The sequence below is a fragment of the Lepidochelys kempii genome, chromosome 20, assembly GCF_965140285.1.
Source record: "Lepidochelys kempii isolate rLepKem1 chromosome 20, rLepKem1.hap1, whole genome shotgun sequence".
In the NCBI taxonomy this organism is placed as follows: Eukaryota; Metazoa; Chordata; order Testudines; family Cheloniidae; genus Lepidochelys; species Lepidochelys kempii.
The window spans coordinates 22119730-22144396 of NC_136399.1; the positions used below are offsets into that span (position 1 = coordinate 22119730).

At 55.6% G+C, this 24667-nt stretch overlaps 1 protein-coding gene across 1 annotated transcript; it reads left to right on the forward strand.

Annotated features, from left to right (window-relative positions):
* The first annotated feature begins 6856 nt into the window (after window positions 1-6856).
* On the forward strand, window positions 6857-16672 carry LOC140900642 (CCN family member 1). The gene is made up of 5 exons (XM_073318202.2): window positions 6857-7017; window positions 8000-8213; window positions 10554-10871; window positions 12375-12574; window positions 14306-16672. The coding sequence occupies exons 1-5, from the start codon at window positions 6967-6969 to the stop codon at window positions 14612-14614; spliced, it is 1092 nt and encodes a 363-aa protein (XP_073174303.1). The 5' UTR covers window positions 6857-6966; the 3' UTR covers window positions 14615-16672.
* Window positions 16673-24667: the final 7995 nt, after the last annotated feature.

A 24667-nucleotide genomic window follows, 5' to 3' on the forward strand; every position in this document is an offset into this window, starting at 1 on the left:
GGAGTTCAGAGGGAACGATAGATAAATAGAAGTGTGGATGAGTGGATGGATGGATAGGGTGTGGATCTAGGAATAGATAGAGGGAAAGAGGTGGGTGGATGGATGGATGGATGGATGGATAGGTAGTTAGAGAGATTTAGATGTGGGGTATGCATGGCTGATAGAGGGATTGGGACAGGGTGGATGGACAGGGGGTGGGATGGATAGAGGGATATGGATGGATAGATAGAGGGATAGATAGAGAGGTGTGGATGAATGGACAGGGTGTGAGGGTGGATAGAGGGGTAGGTGGAGGGGTGTGGATGACTGGTTGGATGTGTGGGTGGATGGCTACAGAGGTGTGGGTGAATAGAGAGGTACGGGTTGATGTGACACTCTGTACCTCAAAGCAGCACCCTGGAATCCCCATGCCCACTCTGTCATATAATTAGGGTATATTTCATATAAAACATGCCATGTAAGATATGTAAAAGGTCATGATTTGCTGAAACCCACTGTTCTGTCAAAATATGTATATCACTAAGTGTGTATGAAGTTATGAGATTTTGCTGTATGGTTGTTACTGAAATATGCTGTAAATTTGTAAATGACATACAAAGGAGGGTGAACCACTCCCAGGAGGGTGTTTAACAACCATTAATCAGTACAATCAATGACAGTTGCACAAGACCACCCCGGGGGATTGCTCAACTCTGTGACTCAGCAAAGCCCACCAGGACTTGTCTCGGCTAGTATTTTCGAGGCACACAGACTGAGGGTATTAACTAAGAGATAGTGGGATCATGCTTTTGTCTTTCTCCTCCCCTACCTATGCCTGAAGCATCAAGAATGCTGGAAAGACAAAGACTTCAACTGAGGGCACTGGTCCCGGGCTTAAGGGAGAAGCCAAGAAAGGGACCGAGAGACTTTGTCCGTTGGACCATATGAACTGGAACCATAAACTCACTGAACATTAAATCTCACCAAATGAGGGTCAATCCATCCTCATCATCGTATCCACTCATTATACTCCACAACTGAACATAGCCATTATATGGACAACATACCCTCATACCTCAATGTCTCTACTTGGACCCGTTAACCTTTTACCCCCAATAGGGGATATTGCAGATTATGTATTCTTTATGCCATCCAATCTTAAACCAAACTTTGCACTCCTTGATAATCTGTACGTTATTCCCTGATAACCAGAAACTTTGACGCTTAAACTCTGTACCATTCACTTTTTTTTTAAAACATCTTAATAAAACTTTTGAACTGTAACATCCAGTGGGGAGTGAGAAAACTGCTTGATCTAAATACTCCCTAGTGTAATTGTGTTTAAGATTTAGACCTTGGTAATTATCTCTGACCTTTTATGCCTGCCACTTATAATCACTTAAAATCTAGCTGTCTGCAGTTAATAAAACTGTTTTATGTTTTACCTAAACAGCGTGTTTTGTTTGAAGTGCTTGGGAAATCTCAGCTCAGTTTACACAGGCAGGTAGGTGCATGTTCTCTCCACTTGAGGGAAGGGTGGACTGGTTAATAAACTTACACTGGTCAGGCTGCTGACCAGAGCAAGATGGTATAGCTCTAGAGAGCTGGTGGGGAATCGACCGGTGCTTGTCTCTGTGTGATTCGTGAGTGGCTCTGGGAGCATTCATGCAATCTAGCTGGGTGTGGGTCTCCATATGCTGTTGTGATGAGTAATAACAGCACCTGGAGGGGTTTGCTGCTGGTCAGTAGTAAAGCATTGTGAGAGACAGCCCAGACTGGAGAGTTAAGGGGGCACAGCAGTACCCCATTTCCAGGTTGTATCCCGGGGACTCCATCACAGTGGATAGAGGGATAGATAGAGAGATGTGGATGGATAGACAGAGGGGTGGGGTAGGTAGAGGGGTGTGGATGGGTGGATGGACAGAGGGGTGAGGGTGGACAGAGGGGTAGATAGAGGGGTGTGGATGGACAGAGGGGTGAGGGTGGATGGAGGGGTAGGTAGAGGGATGTGGATGCAAGGACAGAAAGGTGAGGGTGGATGGAGGGGTCGGTAGAGGGGTGTGGACGGATGGATGGAGGGGTCGGTAGAGGGGTGTGGACGGGAAGACAGAGAGGTGGGGTTGGATGGAGGGGTCGGTAGAGGGGTGTGGACGGGAGGACAGAGAGGTGAGGGTGGATGGAGGGGTCGGTAGAGGGGTGTGGACGGGAGGACAGAGAGGTGAGGGTGGATGGAGGGGTTGGTAGAGGGGTGTGGACGGGTGGATAGAGAGGTGAGGGTGGATGGAGGGGTCGGTAGAGGGGTGTGGACGGAAGGACAGAGAGGTGAGGGTGGATGGAGGGGTCGGTAGAGGGGTGTGGATGGGAGGACAGAGAGGTGAGGGTGGATGGAGGGGTCGGTAGAGGGGTGCGGATGGGTGGATAGAGAGGTGAGGGTGGATGGAGGGGTCGGTAGAGGGGTGTGGACAGGAGGACAGAGAGGTGAGGGTGGATGGAGGGGTTGGTAGAGGGGTGCGGATGGGTGGATAGAGAGGTGAGGGTGGATGGAGGGGTCGGTAGAGGGGTGCGGACGGGTGGATAGAGAGGTGAGGGTGGATGGAGGGGTCGGTAGAGGGGTGCGGACGGGTGGATAGAGAGGTGAGGGTGGATGGAGGGGTCGGTAGAGGGGTGCGGACGGGTGGATAGAGAGGTGAGGGTGGATGGAGGGGTCGGTAGAGGGGTGCGGACGGGTGGATAGAGAGGTGAGGGTGGATGGAGGGGTCGGTAGAGGGGTGCGGACGGGTGGATAGAGAGGTGAGGGTGGATGGAGGGGTCGGTAGAGGGGTGCGGACGGGTGGATAGAGAGGTGAGGGTGGATGGAGGGGTTGGTAGAGGGGTGCGGACGGGTGGATAGAGAGGTGAGGGTGGATGGAGGGGTCAGTAGAGGGGTGCGGACGGGTGGATAGAGAGGTGAGGGTGGATGGAGGGGTCGGTAGAGGGGTGTGGACGGGAAGACAGAGAGGTGAGGGTGGATGGAGGGGTCGGTAGAGGGGTGTGGACGGGAGGACAGAGAGGTGAGGGTGGATGGAGGGGTTGGTAGAGGGGTGTGGGTGGGTAGAAGGGTAGGTAGGCAGAGAAAGGGGTTGCACTAGACACACAGCATGTGTGGGGCACATCCATGCAGGAGATCAGTAATGGGGAGTCATTTCCATCACCCACGCTGGGTCACCCCCCTGCAGGAGCACATTCACTCCAGGGTGAGCAGGTCCTTCCTGGGCTCACCCGCCTGTGTGGTGAGCAATGCCCATGGCCCCAGCTCCGCTTGCAGGCTGCCAGAGGGGCTGAGTCATGGACCCGGCAGCTTTTGCTCATAGGTGTGGGAGGATACAGACCTGTCTGTGCACCCCCCCACCCCACCCCACCCCACCCCACCCCACCCCGCTGCTCCTGAGCCATCTGGGGCAGAAGGAAATAATTGTGTTGTGACCTCAACTGCCTCCTGACCAAGGGAGAGAAGGCGGCTATGCAGTGTGTGTGTGGGGGGGGGAGGCGGAAGCTCCCTGAGCTGCCCCCCGTCTGTACTTAGCCCCCTCACCTCACCCTGGCTAATGTGTGGGGAGGCCATGCAGAGGGTGGCCCAGGTGAGTTGTGTCTCCAACGTGTGTTACACCCAGGGAGGAGGAATGGGTCAGTGAAGGACATGCCACCTGGCAGAGAGCTCAGGGCACAAGGGCCAGCAGCACACGGGGTCCTTTCTGCTTGAGCCTCTCGGGCTAGGAGCGTGCAGTGGGCTGGAGAGGGACTCTAGTGGTAGTGGGGATTGGGAGTGTCTGAGTGTGAACACCTGGGCTCTCGCCCCAGTTCCGAGAGGGGAGGGGGGTCTAGTGGTAGAGCCAGGGCAGCCGGGAGCCAGGGGTCCTATTCCTAGCTCCAGGGTGTGTCATTAAGAGCTGGGCACTTGGGAGTTGCATTTGTACCAGCCCACTTGTCCCCTGGTGCGCAGGCCCAGCACTACACTTGGCAGCAGGGTCTTCTGGGTAAAGTACTGCATTGTGGGATAGATTTGGGCAAGCCAGCTAGAACCAAATCAGCTGCTGCCACACTCACTGGGAAGCAACTCTTGTCACCCTCAGCAATACAGGCCGGGAACCTGCCGGCTATCGCCAAAGTGGCTAGACCCAAGGGGCCACTCTGGCAGCGTAAAGTGGGTGCGAACCTCCCTCCTGCAGAGGGTCCTTCCTGGCTGGCATAGGGACTCTGCACCCACCCTGCTCCCAGCACAGGCATGGGGTGGATCGGAGGGATGGCCAGAGCACACTGAGCTGTGGCTGATCTCTGAGCCCCAGGAGCCATAGGAGGAAGAGCATGAGTTAGAGCCGCCACAAGGCGGCTCTAACTTATGCACAGCTGCCAAGTTTTGTGCAGCTCCACATGTGACATTTTATGCAAATGATCCCCTGAGCTCATCGGCATGTCTTCAATGAATTTGCAGGTGCTAATACTCCCTGGGGGCGTGTGCATAGAGCTAAACCTCACTGGGCAGGTATACAAGGCTGGGGCAGGGAGGGAGAGTCCTGGCTCCTCAGTGGCATCTAGTGGCTGACAGAAGGTACAGCAGCTGAGACAATGTGTGTGAGATTTCAGGCAGAACAGTGGGCACGTGTGATAGGGACATATGTGCCATATGGGGAGGCACTGAGAGGCAGGGCCCCAATTATGGGGGGTTTAAAGCTACCTTAACCCCAGTGAGGGCCCCAGTATACAGGGCTTGCAAACCCCTATCTGCAGCTTGGGGGTCTGGTTTCCAATGGGAGCCCAGAGACCCCCAATGTCAGGTCCCTTCACAGCTAGCGCAGGGTCTGCCGGCCAGCTAGCACCTGGTCCCAGTCCGAGCCACACTGGCGCCTGTCCCTGGGGCTGGCTGGGGTATTAGCAAGGTCTCCTCTTCCTCCCGCCCAGTCAGGGTGAAAAACAAATCAAGGTGAAAACCCAGCCCAGCCCCCGCTAACCAAAGAAGCCACTGCAGGAAATAACAGCCAGGAATGTCAAGCTATAAATCGAGTCACCGGCAGATCACAGCTATGAAGTTGGCACAGCAGGAAATCCCTGCTGTGGGTTATTGCCCTCTCTGGATGCTGCCTTTATACACAGGGGACTTATCTAGCTGGGAGGAACAGAGAGTTATTTAGCTACCTTTGGAATGAGCCAGGCAGCAGCTGATTAAGTCTCCTAGCCTAGGAGTGGGGTAGAACTGGCCAACCCTGGCAGTAAGAACCTCCCCCTCCAAAAATTACTGGGCCAGATCCTCAGTTGGTGCAAATTAGTGTCACTCCACTGAATGGGGATCTGGCCCATTGATTCCAATGGAGCAAGGGCCATTTACCCCATGTGGCCCTTTGCATCTGGACCTCTGAGTACAGACCTAATACCCGCTAGATGATCCTTGGTGTGATTGCACTGGGGATGACTGTCCTCTCATTCACACCTGGTGTCAATCAGGAGCCACTCTGCTGGGGTTTGTCAAGTGTTAAGCTGGAGTAAGTGAGATGAGAATGGGGCCCCTTGATTTCACTGGAGCTGCTCCTGATTCCTCAACCCAGTGAGGAAGTGGGATGGATTCTTCTCTCAGTTCGACGGATGTAAATCTTGAGGAACTCCCAAAACACTGATGGAGTTACTCCAGATCCACACCAGCATAGCTCAGAGCAGACTCTAATCCAGCGGGAGGAGAAACAGTCCCTTTTGTTTGTAGAGCCTCGCCTCTCCTTGCTCACCCTGGTGTGAGTCCAGAGTGACCCCACTGGAGCGGATTTTCCTCCTGCGCCAGTGTGTATCTGGAGTAACTCCATGGATTCTGATTTCCCTTTCATTCACTCCACTGTAAATCCGGAGTAACTCCAGGGGGTCTGATTCTCCTCTCCCCTTGTGTAAATTGGGAATAACCTTATTGCTCCCAGTTCTTTGTCTGGTGGATCCAGAATAACGGTTCGGGCTTCCAGATTTACACCCGGAGAGCTGAGCAGGAGCATTGCTTCAGATTTCAACAGGGGGGACTTTGAGTGCTGGTGCAGTGCCCCCATTCTTCAGAGCCGGGGGGGGGGGGGGTGAAGCCCCCAAGGGAGGCATGGCATGACAGTGGTCAGCTGGGCCAGATTTGAGTGGCGTGGGACCTCATGCACCAGGTCGCCCTAGCTCTGGGGAGCGGGCGGGGAATCGACTGGTGCTTTTCTCTGTGCGGTCACTCGACCTTAGGGGGGGCGGGTAAGTAACCTCCTTAGCCGAAAATCCTGGGCGCACCTCTGGCGAGAGCCTTGGGGGCGGGGCCTGCTTTCCGGGGTGCTGGTCAGAGTCAATGGTCTGGCAGCCCCTTTGGGCCCTAACCGCGATGAATAACCCTATGGGCCCGCAGAACCCAGTGCTGACGAGCCGCCGGGGCGGGAGAGGCGTGCACAGACCTGCTCCCGCGGCCCCTGGCCCGCCGCAAAGCTCACAGCCTGGCTCGCCTTACAACCCCGCGCGCTGTTTATTTCCTTTCGCCCCGTCTGCCGGCCGCCCGCGGCGTGGAGGTGGCTTTCGTGCATTGCAGGGACGGCTGCGGCCGGCGCTGCCCCTCGCCCGGGCAGGTCTGCGGCGCAAAGGGGGCGAGGCCAGGCGCTGCGCCCAGCTGGAACGCGCCGCGGCCCACGCGCGGCCCTGCAGCCTTGCAGCGCCTCTCCTCTTATGAATGACTCCATTCACGCGGCCCCTCCCACCGCCGCAGGCCCCGCCCCTTCCCCCTTGGAATGTCTGGAAGGCCGCCACCCTTGCTATTGGCCGGCCAAGGCCGGTGGGCGGGGCGCTGGCGGTGGCACTATAAATAGGGAGCCGAAAGGGGCCGGCGTAGATGCTGTTCGGGGTGGCTGGGTGATGCATGTGCTCGGCGCGGTTTGCTGAGCGGCGGCAGCGGAGCTCAGGCTGCCGGAGCCGCTGAGCCCTCGGGGCGTCCTTTCCTCTGGCCCGTTGAAGTCCGCGATGGAACAAGCGTCTCTGCTCAGCTTTGTTTTCCTGCTGTGCCTTGCGCTGGTGAGGGGGGGGATCTTCCGGCTCCTCCTGGGGGTGGGCGGGCGGATCCTCAGCTGGTGTAAGTCCGTCGCTCCCGTTGACTCGAGGCTGACTCTCACCGGCCGAGGGGCTCGTTTTGGGGGCGTCCAAAGTCTGCGCCGCTGTCTAGGGAGCCGGTTTCCATAGGGGGCAACTTCTGAGGGATCCCAGCTAAGGAGCTGGGTCCTGTTGAGACCTGATCTGGCCTTTCCTCGCCTGGACTTCACGCAGCGCTGGGTGTTCTGCAAACCTGGCTACTGACGTGTTTTTTCTTTGAGGTGCTTAACTTTAGGTTCCTGAATCTGGGGATTTTTCTGCTCGATGCTCCTCTCCATCAGTGGGCGTGACACTGGTTTAGGTTAGCTGAAGATCCGGCCTCCTGAGCTCACTTGCTTTGGTGTAAACCTGGAGTCACTTCCTGTGCTGCTGCTCTAGATTTAAACTAGTGTAAACAAGATCAGGAGTCACTCCAGTGGGATCTGTGCTAGCCTGAGAGCAGAATTTGATCCTGAGGTGTTCGTTTTTTTTTCTTCTAAATTACTTCCCTAAATCCCTTATCTCGTCTCTGTCTCGATGGTGGTGACTTTGATCCTGGCTGGATTTTTATTGTTGAGGTTTAGTGGGGGGGGAGGGGGGGAAATGCAGATCCTCTGAGAAATGCAGCTGCACCTAGGAAACTATTTTAGTGCCACCTCCCATAAAAAGAGGCCTCGCTCATCCATCCCAAAATAGTCCCTCTTTGAAGTGCTTGCCCAGCTTTTTGGGGGGAGGGGAATGTTTGGACTCAGCAGGGCTTGTCTATTTAAAACCTCCAAAACCTTTTTGTAGGACCTACAAAAATGTTGTTGTTCTGTCCCTCTTCCCCACCTCTAACATGGCGTCTATTCAAAACCAGCTGGGACTCCTTTTTTTCTAGGTCTTGCCAAAATATTATCCCTCATCCAAGGGCTTTCTTTGCCTGTAGGTGGCGTGTCGTTGCCCTCTGCAGTGTCTTTGCCCCCCCAGCCCACCCCATTGTGCTCCTGGGGTCAGCATGGTGCTTGATGGCTGCGGGTGCTGCAAAATCTGTGCCAGGCAGCTGAACGACGACTGCAGCAAACACTGGCTGTGTGACCCCCACAGGGGGCTCGAATGCAACTTTGGAGCGGACCCGTTGGCCAGCAAGGGCATCTGTCGGGGTAAGCAGGCTGCTGGGACTGGCACAGGGTGTGTGGGGTGGGGGGCACATCCTCATTTACTTTCTGTCTACATCTCTGGGGGGGGTACCCTGATTCCAGATCATCAGGGAGGATGGGGGGCAAATACCCCCACCCCAATATAAACTCTGCTTGTGACAATCCCCCCACCCTAAAAGAGTGAGATGAACCCCCACATACAGACCCTGCTGGCAACACCCCCGTCCCTCTGGTTCTTGAGCTAAATAAGAGGATCTTTTTTTAATGTAGGGGACAATGAACTCTTTTCCCCTCCTCCCCCACAGTCCAACAGATCTAGCCCCTGTCCTCGCCTAGGAAAGGTGTTAATTGGGTACCAAATTGGCATGGAGGAGGTGTCCACCTGTCTGAACTGGTGGAATTCCCATCCCAGGGGTAATGACAGGGCCTAGGGTGTCTCCTGGAGCCTCCCTGTCAAAGAGCAAAGTGGTGGTACTGTAGGTCCTTCAGTAACCATGCCCAGCTGATGCACTGCACAGGGCAGGTGGGGAGAGGAGCCCAGGACAGTGGAGGGGGCCTGTCACTGATGCTCCACCAACCCCTATGATTGACTGACACACACCCCACCCGCCCCAGCACCAACTTCCCAGGCTCTATTCCAAGCAGGGGGGGGGGGGGTTCATGCCAGCCCCATGGGGCAGTGGGATGGGTGAGTGCCTGCCCCACAGGAGTCCAGGATGGTGTAAATGGGGGGACGGGGTCTCCCTTTGAGCTCTCACTGGCTGAGAAGGCAATCCGGCTCAGGGTGTCTTGAAAACCCATCTCCCCTGCCATGCTGGAGCTGACTGCCTTGGGGAGACTGTCTCCCTTGATCACGTGTGTGTCAATAATACCCTGGTGTGACAGAGGATGGGGGATGGCTGGCTTAGGAGTGGGGACACACGTGTGCTTCTCTTGGATTCAACCCCCATGTACATCTGGAGGGCAGGGCAGGGGGCATGGCACAGAGCCCAGAAAGAGAAGTTCATTCAGCAGCCTGTTCAAGCATGGGGAGACCGAAGAGCAAGGCGTCCCCCCTGCTGGCTTGGGGTGGGAGAGCGTCGCTGACCTGTGCCCCCCTGCCCGAGTGTGGATGGGCTCAGGCCCAGGTCCAGGTCCAGAGGGGGGGTGGTGGGAAATCTGGAGCCTGTGAGCTCAGGGCTCAGGAATGTGTCCAGGAGAGTGAAAAGCCGGGCCAGGGATCCAGAGCCAGCCACATTCCTGCAGGGATTGTACATTTGCCCCTCCATCCTTGGAAATCTGCCCCCCTCACCCTTTTCTCCTGTGGGGGTGGGGGAGGTAATTTTTCCCCTGGTCCTGGCGGGCAAGGGAGCCTGAATCCAGCATGAGGGTCTCTTTTTTTTTTTTTTTTTCTTTTCCCCTGCTGTTGCAACACGATCCATTCCTGGCCCTTGTGATCCCGGCCCACATCCTGTTTTCCGGAGCTATTTAAAGCTGGGGCTCCTCTCTAAAATCTCTTGCTCCTGGGCCCTTAAGGGGAGCAGCAGCCTCAGTCCCTGCTCCAACACTTGGGTCTGGCCCAATGGTGTGGTCTAAGGATGAAGCACCTGTACTCCCCTGCCCCACACACCCTCCCTCCCCCCCAAGATCCATCCACGTCCTTCATCCTGCAAGGTCACTCAGCATCAGCAGCTCCCATTGGCCTCTCCAGGGCCTGGAATGCTCTGGCGATGGGCTGTGAATTCCCTTAGAGGTGAGGTTCCTTCCTTATTTTGGGGGGCACCCTAGTCACCACGCTTAAAGGACCCCTGCCACAGGAGGGGGCTCCAGCCCTGGACCTCTGATGGGAATGGTCCAATCCTGAACCATGCTGTGCCCCCCCTTAACAGGCTTGACCCCCCCCAAGTCCTCTCTAGTCCCCAGTGCAAGATGCCCCAAGTCTCTAATCAAATCTGATGCCTGCACAACAATCCCCAGCTGGGCATAGGCCTGTGCCAGGAGGTAAGGGCATGGATGCCCAAGCACCATGCTATAGCTGCACCAGGGTGCTGCTGACCCCCAGTCCATGTGGAGCAACTGATGCTGCAAGTTGTCTGGCCACTGCCGTGGTTCTGCCCCTCTCCCACAATGCAATGCTTCTGAGCAGCAAAGTACCCGGAGACCCTTGTTGCTCTGGGGCCACAATGCCAAGCCAGCATGTGGCTTTGGAGGGGTGGGGGAGTTAGGAGCTGGGCAGACCAGCAGTGGGTTCCTAGGACATTTGGCTATCTTGACATGAAAGAGGTGGAGGGATCCACTAGGGAGTGGGTGCCCCTCTTGGGCAGCTGACTAAGGAGCCTCTTGGGGGCCCTGCTGTGTCCCCAGCCAAACAGGAAGGCCGGACATGCCAGTACAACGGGCGGATCTACCAGAACGGTGAGAACTTCCAGCCCAGCTGCAAGCACCAGTGCAGCTGCATTGACGGTGCTGTCGGCTGCCTGCCCCTGTGCCCCCTGGAGATGCCCCTGGCCTCCCTCAGCTGCCCTGACCCACAGCTGCTCAAGGTGCCTGGCCAGTGCTGCAAGAAGCTTGTGTGCGGCAAGGGGGCTAAGAGGTTTGGGGAGGTCTCCTTTGAGGGCAGGGAGACCAACAGCAACGAGCTTGTCTACGTGGGCAAGGATGGGCACTGGAAGAACCTGCCAGGTGAGTGCATGAGGGGTGGGCACCAGATAAAGGGCTGGGGAGGGGGTGCCCACCCACCAAGGAGCCCAGGATGAGATGCCAGGGCTGGACAAGAAGTGGTGGGTGTTGTGGGATAACCCCTGATTTGTAGGGTGCTATCACCAGCTAGCAACAAGCTCAAGTCTGATGTACCCGTCCTGGTAGGGTGACTAGGAATGGTGCTTCACCCACCTCCCCAGGCTAATGCTCCAACTCCTCCTGTCATTTAGCCTGATTGTCTGTTCTGGGAGAAAATCTCTCCTCCCTCCCCCCACCAGCAGGGAACTTCCTCAACTGGTAGAAGGGCTCTGCTCTCACACTAGGGAATGGATCAGGGCACAGCCAGAGCCTGTTGTGCTGCGGCTAGTCTCTGCTCCCCAGGGACCACAGAGGGGCAGAGCGTAAATTAGAGCAGCCTCTAGGCAGCTCTAAATGCACATCTGTGGCTGGACTGGAAGGTATCTTTGCCTCCAGTTTCCCCACATTGCATAGGCTGGGTGCATGCTTCCGTGCATACTTCATTTAGACTGGGACCCTGCTGGCTGCAGTAGGAACATAAGGCTGGAGGCTAGTCCCTGCCCCAAGAGTTGGAAATCCACATTGGCTGTTTGAGTGCCCAGGAATGGCAGGTGCTGTGGTCAATGGCACCCAAAGGGCTCGGTTCACCGCTGCTGGGAAGCAGTGGCAAAGTTAGTAGGAGGGTGTGGGGAGCAGGGCATGGCAGCCTCTAGGGATAAGTGTGGTGCCTTTTCAAGTGGATTATGCAATTGACAGGAGGGGGCACCTGCCCCCCATTTTCCCATGGGGCCGGAGAGTGCGCTTGCCTGGCAGCAACAGTGCCTGTCCCTGGGGCTGGGCCTGGCTCCCTGCTCCTGGTGGTGTGATGTGGTGCACAGGGTCAGGTGACACCCCACCATCATCCCCAAGGGCCAGCGGGGCCAAACCTGCATGGCACTGTGACCCCATGTGCCAGGCTGCAACACAGGGAGCTGAACCCAGCCCCGTGGGCAGGAGCTGCTGCTGGGTGCCCCACCAGTGACCTGTTGCACCCCCGGTTGCAAATCCTGGCTTGGCCACCCCTCAAGAGGCGGCCCAACTGGCCATCAGCTGAATTCCCCTCTGCAAGTTCAAGAGGGCAGCAGAGGAAGCTGCGTAACCAGCCCCCAAATCCAGGGGTGCTGGGCAGGCAGAGTCCCTGGGGCAGTGCAGGACTTAGGGTCTGCTGTGAAGGGGTCATGAGCAGGTTGCACTTCCATTCTCCCCTTCTAGGACCAGCTCCAGAGTTGGGAATGGGGCAGGACAGAGACGGCAGCTTTAGTCGGTTGCCCTATATACCTTGCAGCTCATGCCAAGCTTCTAGGCCTGGCTTTGCTGCGGGAGCGTGTGACTGAAGGGCAACCTGAAATTCCCAGGTCCTGGCTTGATGGCAAGCACCCCCTGCTGGTGAGCCTGTGTATTAACTGGGCTCCCTCTCTCCTTCTCCAGCCTGGGCACCTCTGTTCAAGGCCCATTCGGTGCTGAGGAAATGCCTAACCCAGACTACGGACTGGTCTCCCTGCTCCAAGACGTGTGGCCTGGGTGCCTCCACCCGGGTCACCAACAACAATCCCCAGTGCAAGCTGGCCAAGGAGACGCGGCTGTGTCAGATCCGACCCTGCAGCCAGCCTGATTTCACCAAGCTGAAGGTGGGGCTGGGATCCCTACCTGTGGGGCAGTGGGGGGGATAGGCTGGGAGGTCCTTGACCTTGCCAAGGGAGGTGGGGACAGCCTCTAGAAGTGGTGTTGGAACAAGGAGCTTGCTATCCTAGCAAAGGACTCCAGGGGGGTGGGGGTGTTTCAGGAGGGGCTAGGAATCAGGACTCTTGGGGGGGGGGGTATCTCCTGCTCCAGGGGAGTGGCATCTAGTGGTTAGAGCAGAGCTGGTAGGGGAGGACTCTTGAGTTCTCTCCCTGGTGCTGCCACTGGCTCACTGTGGCCTTGAATCATAGAATATCAGGGTTGGAAGGGACCTCAGAAGGTCACCTAGTCCAACCCCCTGCTCAAAGCAGGACCAATCCCCAATTAAATCATCCCAGCCAGGGCTTTGTCAAGCCTGACCTTAAACTTCTAAGGAAGGAGATTCTACCACCTTCCTAGGTAACGCATTCCAGTGTTTCACCACCCTCCTAGTGAAAGTTTTTCCTAATATCCAACCTAAACCTCCCCCACTGCAACTTGAGACCATTACTCCTTGTCCTGTCCTCTTCTACCACTGAGAACAGTCTAGATCCATCCTCAATCATTTTTGTTGCCCTTTGCTGGACTCTCTCCAATTTTTCCACATCCTTCTTGTAGTGTGGGTCCCAAAACTGAACACACTACTCCAGATGAGGCCTCCTCAATCTCAAATAGAGGGGAACAATCACGTCCCTCAGTCTGCTGGCAATGCCCCTACTTGTATATCCCAAAATGCCATTGGCCTTCTTGGCAGCAACGGAACACTGTTGACTCATATCCAGCTTCTCGTCCACTGTAACCCCTAGGTCCTTTTCCTCAGATCTGCTGCCTAGCCATTCAGTCCCTAATCTGTAGCGGTGCATTGGATTCCTCTGTCCTAAGTGCAGGACCCTGCACTTATCCTTATTGAACCTCATCAGATTTCTTTTGGCCCAATCCTCCAATTTGTCTAGGTCCCTCTGTATCCTATCCCTGCCCTCCAGTGTATCTACCACTCCTCCTAGTTTAGTATCATCCGCAAATTTTGCTGAGTGCAATCCACACCATCCTCCAGATCATTTATGAAGATATTGAACAGCTGGGGAAGATCCTTCCCCCCTCAGTTTCTCCATTTGTCAACTGGAGATCAAAAGGGTTGCTAAAGCCCCATCTCCACATGGAGACTGTATCCAGGGCCCAACACAGCACTAAAGGCAGGGGCGGGTCTGGTGTAGAGCTAAGGGGCTGATGCAGGGTCACACTGGGCTGGCTTCTGGGGGTTGGGGATGCAGGTCAGGGTCATGAGGGTCTAGACCCTCTGCTGGTATAAATGGCTCCATTGAAGTCCAGGCTTCCCCGCTAGGGAGCTGGAGACTTAGCCCAGCCTTTGAGTGATGGGTTGGATCCCAGCCAGTGCTGGGAGTGTCTGTCCTGCCACAGGCAAACTGCGCTGAGCCCCAGTGCACCCATTCCTAGGAGTCCCTCCTCATATCCCCTCCCCAGACACAGCTGAGGCCTAGCATACTCATTCCACTCTGGGTGCATCCAACTGAGTCCCCCATCCCCCTCTTGGCTGAGACCTGGCAAACTCATGCCACACTGCAGCTGTAGATATTGGGGCCCTTATAGCTGTCTGACATGCAGGCAGCTCCTACTCCCGCCACATTCTCCCTTCCCCCTCCAGCTGCATCTAACTGGGGTGTTTCCCTCCCACCCCGCAGAAGGGCAGGAAGTGTCTCCGGACCCAGAAGGCGCAAGAGCCGGTGCATTATGTCTATGCCGGCTGCAAGAGTCTCCGCAAGTACCAGCCCAGCTACTGCGGCTCGTGCCTGGACGGGCGCTGCTGTGTGCCCCTGCGCACCCGCACCCTGGCTGTGCCCTTCCACTGCCCCGATGGGGCCTCCTTCACGCACAGCGTCATGGTGATCCACTCGTGCCAGTGCGGGCCGGCTCACTGCCAGCCCCTCAACGAGCCTGCCATGCATCCCCAGCACCGGCTAGATGAAGACACACACAAGTTCCTGGAGTGAGCTGTGCTGGCAACCCAGAACGGGCGAGGTCCTGGCGATGGCGTGGCGGGAGGGATGCCCCCTGCTCAAAGGACACTTTAAGGACTTGGATCTCAGCCCTAGATTGGGGGGTCTCTAAGTTGATGGGTGGAGGGCAGGCCTAGGGAGCTATTGACCCACATGGCAGCCCCTTTCTATCCTGTATTTCCACTCGTGACCCCCCCCATTTCCTATCCCATAGTGTCTCTTTCCACCTGTGCCCCTTCATGTGCCCCACTTCCCTTACCTACCCCATGGAACCCTGCTGTGCACCCCCACTTCCTCCTGGGGGTGGGAGTATCTCACCACATCTTCCCCCCAACACACTGTCTGCCTCTGCCTTGTGCACACTCATTGCCCCCTGGTGGTGAGCCCCCAATGGACACCCTCTCCATCCCTGGTGGAAGAGAGTAGGTGTCATTTGAACCACATGGGGGGCAATATACAGCTGCCCCACCCTCTAATAATCCAAAGGGTTCTTCTTCCTCCCCCCAGCCTCATTAAGCACTTTTAATTATACCCTGGATGCCAGGAGCCAAGGGGTTGGTGGTCCCATGGGAAGGATGCAGAGGAGGGTGTCTAAAGAGTTTCATGCCTGTTCTATCGCCCCCTGCTGGGCTGTTTTGTACTCACAGGCACAGCAATGTTGCACTTGCTGGGGGGGAGGGGGAGAATTGTTTAGGGGAAATTGTTTTGTTTTTCTTTAGCACACACCCAGCTTCAAACTCGGCTTGGAGCGATGGCTGTTGGCTTCATAAGGAAGCCCATCTCATCTGTCACCCCTTCTTGCTGTCTTCCCCTCCTTGTTAATTAACGATGCCTGCTTTCTCTCTCCCCCTCCATGGGGGGGATGGAGGGGGCAATTTATAGTGACTGTCACCATGATTGAAAGTCCTTTCTCTCTCTTGCTGGCGGGTATAATTGCTTTGTGGGGGAAGGGGTATCCCCAGACCCTCTGCAAACTCGTATCTCCATCAGAATGTGTTTCTCTTTTCTTCCCCCCACTCAAAAAACAAACAAAAAACTGGAAGGGAGTTTAGAAGCTGGTATTCTGCTCCAGTTGCTGGCTGGATAACTAGCTGCAAATGTCAGATCTGGATCCACCAAACCCTTTAAAGTTTATGGGGCTCTTCTGAACCACCCCACCAGCCCAGCTGTCTGTTCTCTGCTTAGTTTGGCTTAGAACAGGAATGGCATATGAGGGGAGGGCAGCTCTGTTTCTCTCATAAATACCCTCCCCCATCATCCTGCCATTATCTCCTGATCCAGAGGAGTTTATTCAGGATTCCCCCTTCAGTGCATCTAACTAAGCTTGGCAGCATTTGATTTTAATTTCAATAGATAATGCTTGTTTGGTTTTTTAAAAAAAGACGTTTACAGTTGTGGGAAATTATGGAGGGGGATCAGACAAGGGGGGGGTCAGATGCTAATTACAGTAGATGTTGAGATTCGAAAAGTTAACGGTGAACAAGCTTTAAAACACAAATGGCCAACACCCTATGTCAAACTCTACACAGGAAACTGCCTTAAATCAAACTCAGGAGTTCTCAAGCAGCGCGTTTCAGCTGTGGCCGGTCGTCACTGATAACTGACTTGTACCAAAGCTATTTTTTGTGGGTTTGTGTGACTGGTGTAATTCATGTTTGCTGACATTTATCCCTAGAAATCGAATCCTTCCAAGCCTCCCTGTAACCCACCCTGAGCAGCGTTGTCGCCCTCTCGGCCCTTATCCATGGGCAGGGGCTCATAAGTGCTACACCGCAGTCAGAGTAGCCACTCCTGCTTCTAGATTCCCTGCTTTTGCCCTGGTTGGGGGCATCTCATCAGAGGCAGCCTCCCCTTGTCTTGTGAGGTTAAGCAGCTACTAAAGAGTTAATGGCGCTTGGTAGCCTGGGGGTGGGGCTACGGGGTCTCTGTTCTATGTCCAGGTCAGTGGCTACCTGCCAGCCTGGCTGTTTCTCTGTGTCTAAGGTGGACGGAGCCCGGTTTATGGGGAGAGGTGATATGTATTTATCACAATAAAAGCTGCTTATTTTTTTATTTTTGGATATAACTAATGGAGTCTAGGGCTTGGGGGGTTTATTTGTTTTTTTTAATTTACACAATAAAACAAAGTTTATTTTATAGAAAACTCAGCTGTGGCTAGTTTGGAGGTTTGCTTGGTTTTTTTCCCCAGTGAGTGTCTGCACCCCGGGGCAGAAAGAAGAGCAGGTGCTTCTGGGCTGCAGCTTGCCCGAAGGATCAGGGCCCTTAGGCTTGGTCTAAGCAACAAGCTGGACTGATTAGATCACGTTCATACTAGCAGCCCTTTCCCCCTACTGCTATATCACCAAAGCACTAGTCGTGTGGATATGGCTGGCAGTGAGGTCTAGTGAGTGGATCACCAGGCTAGGTGCTGGTCCCAGCTCAGCCATTGGCTTGCTGGGTGACCTTGGGCAAGTCACGTCCCTGCTCCATGCCTCAGTTTTCCCATCAGTGCAATGGGGATAATGATCCCAAACTCCTTTGTAAAGTGCTTCAAGAGCTACTGCTGGAAAGTGCAAGGTAAGTTAGGGGTTGCTATACTGGCAAAAGGGCTCCCAGTCTGGCTGCAGCAGGGCTGTGCACGGTGCTGCTACAGTGAAGCCTCCCCCTGCCCCACCCTTGACCAGAGCAACCTATCCTGGTAACAGGGCAGCTCTGCAGGCAAAGTGAGTCTATGCTAGGAGCTCATGCCAGCAATGCTCTGTCCTCACCGCACCCCTGAGTGATGCCAGCAGAAGTCAGTAGCGTAGACCTGCTTTAACTCTTTGAGTTGTAGTTATGCCTAGGATCTTAGCTGTGGGCCAGGCCCCCAGGGGGCTAGGTGCTGTACAGTATCAGGTGTCTTACAGCAGTGCCTAGGATCTCAGCTGTGGGCCAGGGTGCTAGGTGCTGTATGTTATTTGGTGTATTACAGCAGTGCCTAGGAGCCCTGCCATGGACCAGGCCCCCAGGGGGCTAGGTGCTGTACGAACACAGACCAGAATGACACTCCTTGCCCCACAAAGGTCACAGTCCCCATAGAGTTCTGTCCCCAGTGCGGGTGCTCCCTGGGTGATGCAGCTTTCACATTGAAATAGGAGCATGCACATTTGGGGGTAGGTTATACAGGTTTAATCCAACGGGTGTAACTCTGCCTGGATACTCTTTTTTTTTTTTATGTAGGTTTAAATCTAGCACCGGCCAGGGCTGAACAGGGGTTTTTGTATATCGGGGGGAGGGGGTTATACCGAGGCTGCTCATTCAGTTATAATCTTTCCTAGCCCTTTCTGGGGTAGATCTGAGTGCTTTACAAAGGAGCTCAGTGCCATCCCCATTGTATGGATGGGGAAACTGAGGAAACAGAGTGGGGGGAAGTGACTTTTCTGAGGTCACCCAACACGGTGGGCAGTGCCAGGCCAGCACTGTACCCACTAGGCCACTCTGCTTCCTCTGAGTAAGGATGCAGTTTGAGCAGGATGAAGGTGTGCTCATAGATTCCAAGGCCAGAGCGGACCACAGTGGTCACATGGTCTGACCACCTGCTTAACACAGGCCGTAGGATGGCCCTGAATTAATGCCCATTGAAGTGCAAAAGCTGGGGTTGAGCTGCAGCATGTCTCTCCTAAAAACCATTTAATCTTGATTTAAAGATTTCCAGTGAGGAAAAATCTGCTCTAGCCCTGGGTGAGCTGTTCCAAGGGTGAATGACCCTCACTGATACCAAAAATGGTTCTTTATTTTTGGTGTGAATTTTGTCTAGCTTTAACTTCCAGCCTTTGGATTTCGTTAGATGTTTGTCTGCTGCACTGAAGAGCCCATCAGCAAATTTCTCTTTCCCCTGTAGGTACTAACAAATGGCAATCTAGTCACCCCTTCAACCGCCTCCTTGTTAAATTAAATAGATTGAGCTTCTGGAGTCTATCACTAGAAGGCAGGTTTGCTAATCCTTCAGTCCAGAAGTCCCCAAACTGGGGGGCATCCTCCTGGAGGGGTGTGGAGGGCCTTGGTCAGCCCCCATGAGGGTGGGGAGGGAGCACCACCCAGCCCTGTCCCATCCCCACGTATGGCTCTGCATTGGCCAAGGGCCCAACTGCTGGCCCCCACTACAGCCTGGCTGCAACCCTGCTCCTGCCCCCAGCCTCGGCCCCTGGCCCTGGCTCCCTTCCCTGCCTGGGACTGAGAGCGGAGCTGTGCCTGGGTGCTGCTGCTGCTCCTCCTTTCCCATCCCTAGTCCTGGCCCCCTTCCCCCATCCATGTTCCCCCAGCTGCAGCCGTGCTCCTGGCCTGAGCCTGGCATGGGGGGTATGTACAGGGATAAGGAGGGGTGTGACCCTTAAAAGTTTGGAGACCACTGCTCTAGTCGTTCTGCTGGGTCATCTCTGAATCCTCCCCCATGGCCCCGCAGCCAGCCTTCGCAAACTTTAGCAACCAGAACTGGCCATGTTATTCCAGCAGCGGTCACACCGGTGCCAAACAGAGGAATTGAATGTCCTTGCTATGGATCAATACTTCCTGTTTACACAGCCACGGGATTGCACTAGCCCAAATAACGGGCTAAGCTATACAGGTGCCTAGGGTTGCCAACTGTGGTTGGACAAATTCCTGGGGGTTTCATCACATGTCATAATCTTTAATTAAAGATTAATCTTTAATTCCTGGAGACTCCAGGACAATCCTGGAGGGTAGGCAACCCTGCTGGTACAACTGGGCCCATACTGGGGGGGGGGGGGTTGTACCCCAGTTTCCAAAGGGATCGTAGTTAAATCAATATAATACTGCTTCAGGCTCTGTCTGTCTACTGGAGATGCTTGTGTCTGTATATTTAAGCAGGTTAAAGGACTAGAGTCCAGGTATGGGCCAGCACAGGTTTTAACTAACGAGTTCTAAGCCCCGTCTACACTAGGAGGGGCTCACTGGCGAGGTGCTAATACCCCCTCAGTGAGGAAAACAGGCTCTACAGGCAACGCACAACCACTCTCGCACAGCTGTGTCTACACTAGGGCATTTGCTGGTCTAGAAACGTCCCCCGTCCCCCCCCCGACAATGCTATATGGGCATACGTTCCTAAAATAGACCTGGCTTAGGGCAGCGGCCCCCATGCTGTTTGCTGAGCAGCCCCTGGAGTAGGAACGCTCCCCCGCAAGGGGGATGCATCAGCAGTGAGAGACGATGAACGTGTCATTCCTCACCCACCCAGACGGAGAATGGAGCAGGCAGGACAGATGCCTGATGCACGGCTGGGGGGCACCCCAATGCCACGGTGATGGACGTGGTATAAGGACCTGTTGAGACTAGGGTCCTTCTCAGATTGGGCCTGAGTGAGGGTGGTTGGGGGTTGGATTAGACCCTCCCCCTCTAGTGGTGGTGGGCCTGATGGGCCTGATTCAGCCCCGGCCTGCAAACCTGGCTCTTAGCTCAGGCCCCAGAGGCTCACGTGTTAAGAGCCAGAGATCCTAGGTTCAGCTCCTGAGGGGGGCCATGGCCCAGTTTAGGCCTGGGTGAGGGAGGGGAGGTGCCCCATGGCTTGGCCTAGGTCATTCCCAGGGGGTGGTATTCTGTTAGGAGGGAAGTATCCCACAGCCCAGCCTTTGCTTGTGGAGGCGACAGGACCTTTTTGAACTACAGCTCCCCCGCTTTGCTCCTGCAATGATGAGGCGCACCCCCACTGAACCCGCAAACCTCAGGGCCGAAGCCCAGGCCCCGCCCAAGGAGCCGAAGGAGGAGCTCCACTAGCCGGCAGTAGTAGCAGGCTCTTACCCACTTGTGCAGACCAGCCACTGGGGCAGGAGTCACAACCCTCGCGGCCCCGCCGGTGGGTTGACAGCTCTGGGGCTGCTGCAGCCGCTGCCTGCTAGGGGAGAAGCCGGACATTTCGTCCGAACGGGTTCAAACACACGGGTGCAGGGGGCGGATGAGCTGGTGGTTGCTTGAGTTGTGGCTGTTTTTAGAGATGCCCATTGTGTGGGGCTGGGGTTCCCAAAGGGCTCAGCCAGCAGCAGCTCCCCAAGACTCCAGGGCATTTCCCCCGCCCCCGGCATTGAGAACAACTGTACCAGGGCCCGGAGATGCCAGGGGTGGGGGCGTGTGCGTGTCACACTGCAAAACCATCTGGGAGCAGCTGAGTAGCGAAGCAGCCCCACCCCCCCTCGGTAAGGCCAATGTCAGCAGCATTGACAGCACCCCAGACCTCCAGCTAGAGCCCTGACGTGTACTTGGGGGCCCACAGTCACATTACACCTTGAGCTACCAGTGCAGGGAGGGCCAGCTCCCACGGCAGGCCTGCTGCAGTGTGTGGCTTTGCACATGCATGGGTGCGTGCACGTGCGACTGGCCGAGCAGGCCTGCAGCGGGCGTGTGCACCCGTGTGTGTTGCCGGAGCTGACAGCAGGTGGTGCTGTCGCTTTACAAACCTGTGTGAGGGGCCCAATGATTCTGAATTCCAACACCCCCCCCCCCCCACATACACATACACCCCACACTCCCCCCGCTGGACCCCAGGGAGGCAAATCTGGACTGTTCTGCCTTGAGGCATCTGTGGGGACAGAGAGGGTGAGGCGGGGAGGGCAGTGCTGAGAGCCGGCACCTGGCTGCGGGCGGGGTGGCCGTCTGCGTGGTGATGGGGGGGGGGGGCCACCGGCTGCCACCCAGCTCTCTGCATTTGGCAGGGGGCTCAGTCAGAGGCGTCTCCAATAACATGCCCCGGACCCCTGCAGCCCAGAGAGACTGAGAGTACCAGCCTCCGCCGGGCAGCTGGACAGGGACGGGCATGGGGGCGGGGGGGCGTCTCCTGGGCTCCTGCGGGGTGCGGTGCCCCCTTGCTTGCCCTCCCTGCCCAGGCTGAGATGCCTGCCTCTCGGAGACAGTGGCCATGTCCATGCAGTGCATTTGGTCCCCTGCCCTGGCATCCGGGTGACTGCCTCTTACGAGGGTGGGGGATGAAAGGGAAGAGGCAGTGGGGAAGGGATATGGGGCGGGAGAAAGGGAAACTCAATCTGTCCGGGGAAACCTTCCTAGCAGTGCAATCTCTGCCTTGGGGTGTGGATGAAACAGTCTCCCAAGGGAAGGGCTAGTGTGTGACCCCTACGGTACAACCTGGGCTGGAAGAAACTGTCTCCTGTTTTATATGTTTAGTCCATGTGCTCTGGCAAACATAAGTCCAAGCATCATGTTGGTGGGCGCGGGCACTGCTGAGTCCCAGGGTTGAGTAATTCTCATTGAATTGCTAATTGTCATTCACTTGGCTGCACAATGGCTGGTGATGGTTGTGTAGCATCCACCCAGCCATTCGGTCAAGTGCCTTGTTGTTTCTGGGGAGATGCCTTCTGGGCTACTCCCAGATTTGCAGCATATTTCATTAACACCATACAGCACAATTTCACAACTTTATGCACTTTAATGATACACATATTTCGACAGAACAGTGGGTTTCAGCAAATCATAACCTTTTCCATGATACCTTACATGGCCTGCTTGATATGAAATATAAAGAATATATACAAACAATGAATATGGGGCCTAGAGAGCACAGCACGCCACTCCCCCAAGGTATAGAGCAGTGGATCTCAAACTTTTATACAGGTGACCCCCTTTCACATAGCAAGCCTCTGAGTGCGACCCCCCCCCCATATAAATTAAAAACACTTTTAATATATTTAACACCATTATAAATGCTGGAGGCAAAGCGGGCTTTGGGGTGGAGGTTGTCAGATTGCAACCCCCCCATGTAATAACCTCGCGACCCCCTGCGGGGTCCTGACCCCCTCAATTTGGGAACCCCTGTTATAGAGCGTCACAGCTAGAAACTCCAAGGCTTTGGGACTTTTAAAAGGAGACTGGACAAAACATGCAGTAAGGATCAGCCCTGCATTGGCAGGGAGATTGACTGAGCCAGGATGATCACAGAGGGCTTTGCCCCCGGTAACTTCTATAATTCCCTCTCTCCTGGGAGTATAAATTCTGGCACTAAAGACCTGGTGCCTGGATCCCACATTGCCTTGCACTGGGACTGGGAATTAGTGCCCAGACGTGCAACTCCTCCTATTGGGCCAGTGTAGGGCCTGCGGTTAGTACAGCCCCGTGCAGGTGCTCTGGTGTTTAGCTGACCCCTTGGACTCAGTCCCTGAGTGTAGCCCCACTAAACTGAGAGCTAGACGGACACTACTATCCTGCTGTGTGGATCCCAGTGTGCTTGTCCTGTGACTGTCTGGCATGCACCCGTGGCTATATTCATCTCATTGTGCTGGCCGTGCTCCTTCCTTGGTGTGATGATGCCATTACGCTAAAATGAATCCTGAAAATAGCGACTTTTGCTGGTAAGAGAGAGAGAGAAGCTTAGGAGCTTTCACAGAGTTCTTCTTCCTGAAGAAGGGCTCTGTGAACGCTCAACATCTTGTCTCTCTCGCCAGCAGAAGCTGGTCCAATAAAAGATATCACCTCACCCACCCTTTTTCCCCAATGTGAATAGCCTCCCTCCAAAACTGGCAGAGGTGCTCGGAGGAGGGGGCGGAGGGAATGAGCGGGTGGGAAGGGGTGGAGCGGGGGCGGCGTCTCGGGAGTGGGCAGAGTCGGGGTGGGGCCTCGGGAGGGCACCCACCGGCAAAACCAAAAGTCAGCACCAAGCCCTCATTCAGCTCTGCCGGTGCCCCTCAGTCCCAGCCTCCAGCCCCCTGCTGGCCCAGCCCTGGGCTCCTCTGGCACACAGCTCTGCCCATCCCTCAGCTCCTTGGGGGGTGCCCCGTCAGAGCTGGAGAAGCAAAGGCAGCTGATTGAAGGAGCAGCCTCCAGAACAGCGTGCGCAGCAGAGAAGCCTGGCTGGGGGCGGGGGGTGCGTCCCGGGGTACATCCAATAATACTTCTGCCTGCGGTCTCCCATGTCCAGGGTGAGGCTCGAGCCTGTGACCTATAAGCAGCCCCCTACTGCTTGAAATGGAGGGGCCACGCCTACCTCCTGCTGCAGTTGCACAGAGCAACCACTGGGGGGGGGACAACCTCGTGGGCAGGCCAGCTGTTCCATTCCGACACAACTGGGGCTGTTCAGCAATAAGGAGTGTAGCTGGGGACTGCTTGAGCAAGAGGCGGCAAAGCCAGCCCTAGCAGCCCAGGCCCTGTTCTGGGGAAGGGGAGGCAAGTCCTACCATAGGATCCTGCCCCCAGAAGCATCCCCTCAGCACCCCAGGCACTTCAGGGCCCAGGGTTCACCCAGTTTATTTCCCCTGATTTCATAGAATCATAGAATATCAGGGTTGGAAGGGACCTCAGGAGGTCATCTAATCCAACCCCCTGCTCGAAGCAGGACCAACCTTAACTAAATCATCCCAGCCAAGGCTTTGTCAAGCTGGGCCTTAAAAACCTCTCAGGAAGGAGATTCCACCACCTCCCTAGGGAACCCATTCCAGTGCTTCACTACCCTCCTCCCTACGCAGACCTGCCCACTCCTGTTTCACCTTGTTTGCAGCCCCCAGGGAGATTGCACTTCCATCCTGCTGGCCCCACCGCAGGGCCCAGCTGGCAGGGTGCCATGGGGCTGAGCCCTTACCAGGACAGCAACGGGCTGGTTCCCTTTCTAGAGCCCTAGCCCTACATAATGGGTGGTGGGTGGGGCGGGGGAGAGGGGCAGGCTGTCTCTCCAAATTCCCCTGGAGGCTGGGGAGCAAGGAGAGACCCGTCCACAAGGCACGGGTTTGCAGCACAGTCATAAACATACTGGACGATATGGGGCAATATTGAATGTTACAGGATCTACCAGGCGATCCTGGATTTCCCACTTCCTCTGACACCAAAGCGTTAGAGAGAGAATGCATGATGGACAGACAGATGGGTGAGTGTGGGGTTGGATAGAGAGATGCTTGCCGTGGTGCTGTAGCCGTGTTGATCCCAGGAGATGAGAAACAAGGTGGGGAAGGGAATATCTTTTATGGGACCAACTTCTGCTGGTGAAACAGACAAGCTGCACAGAGCTCTTCTTCGGGTCTGGGAAAGGTCCTCTGAGTGTCACAGCTACAGGCAAGGTGGGACAGATCGTTCAGCATAGGT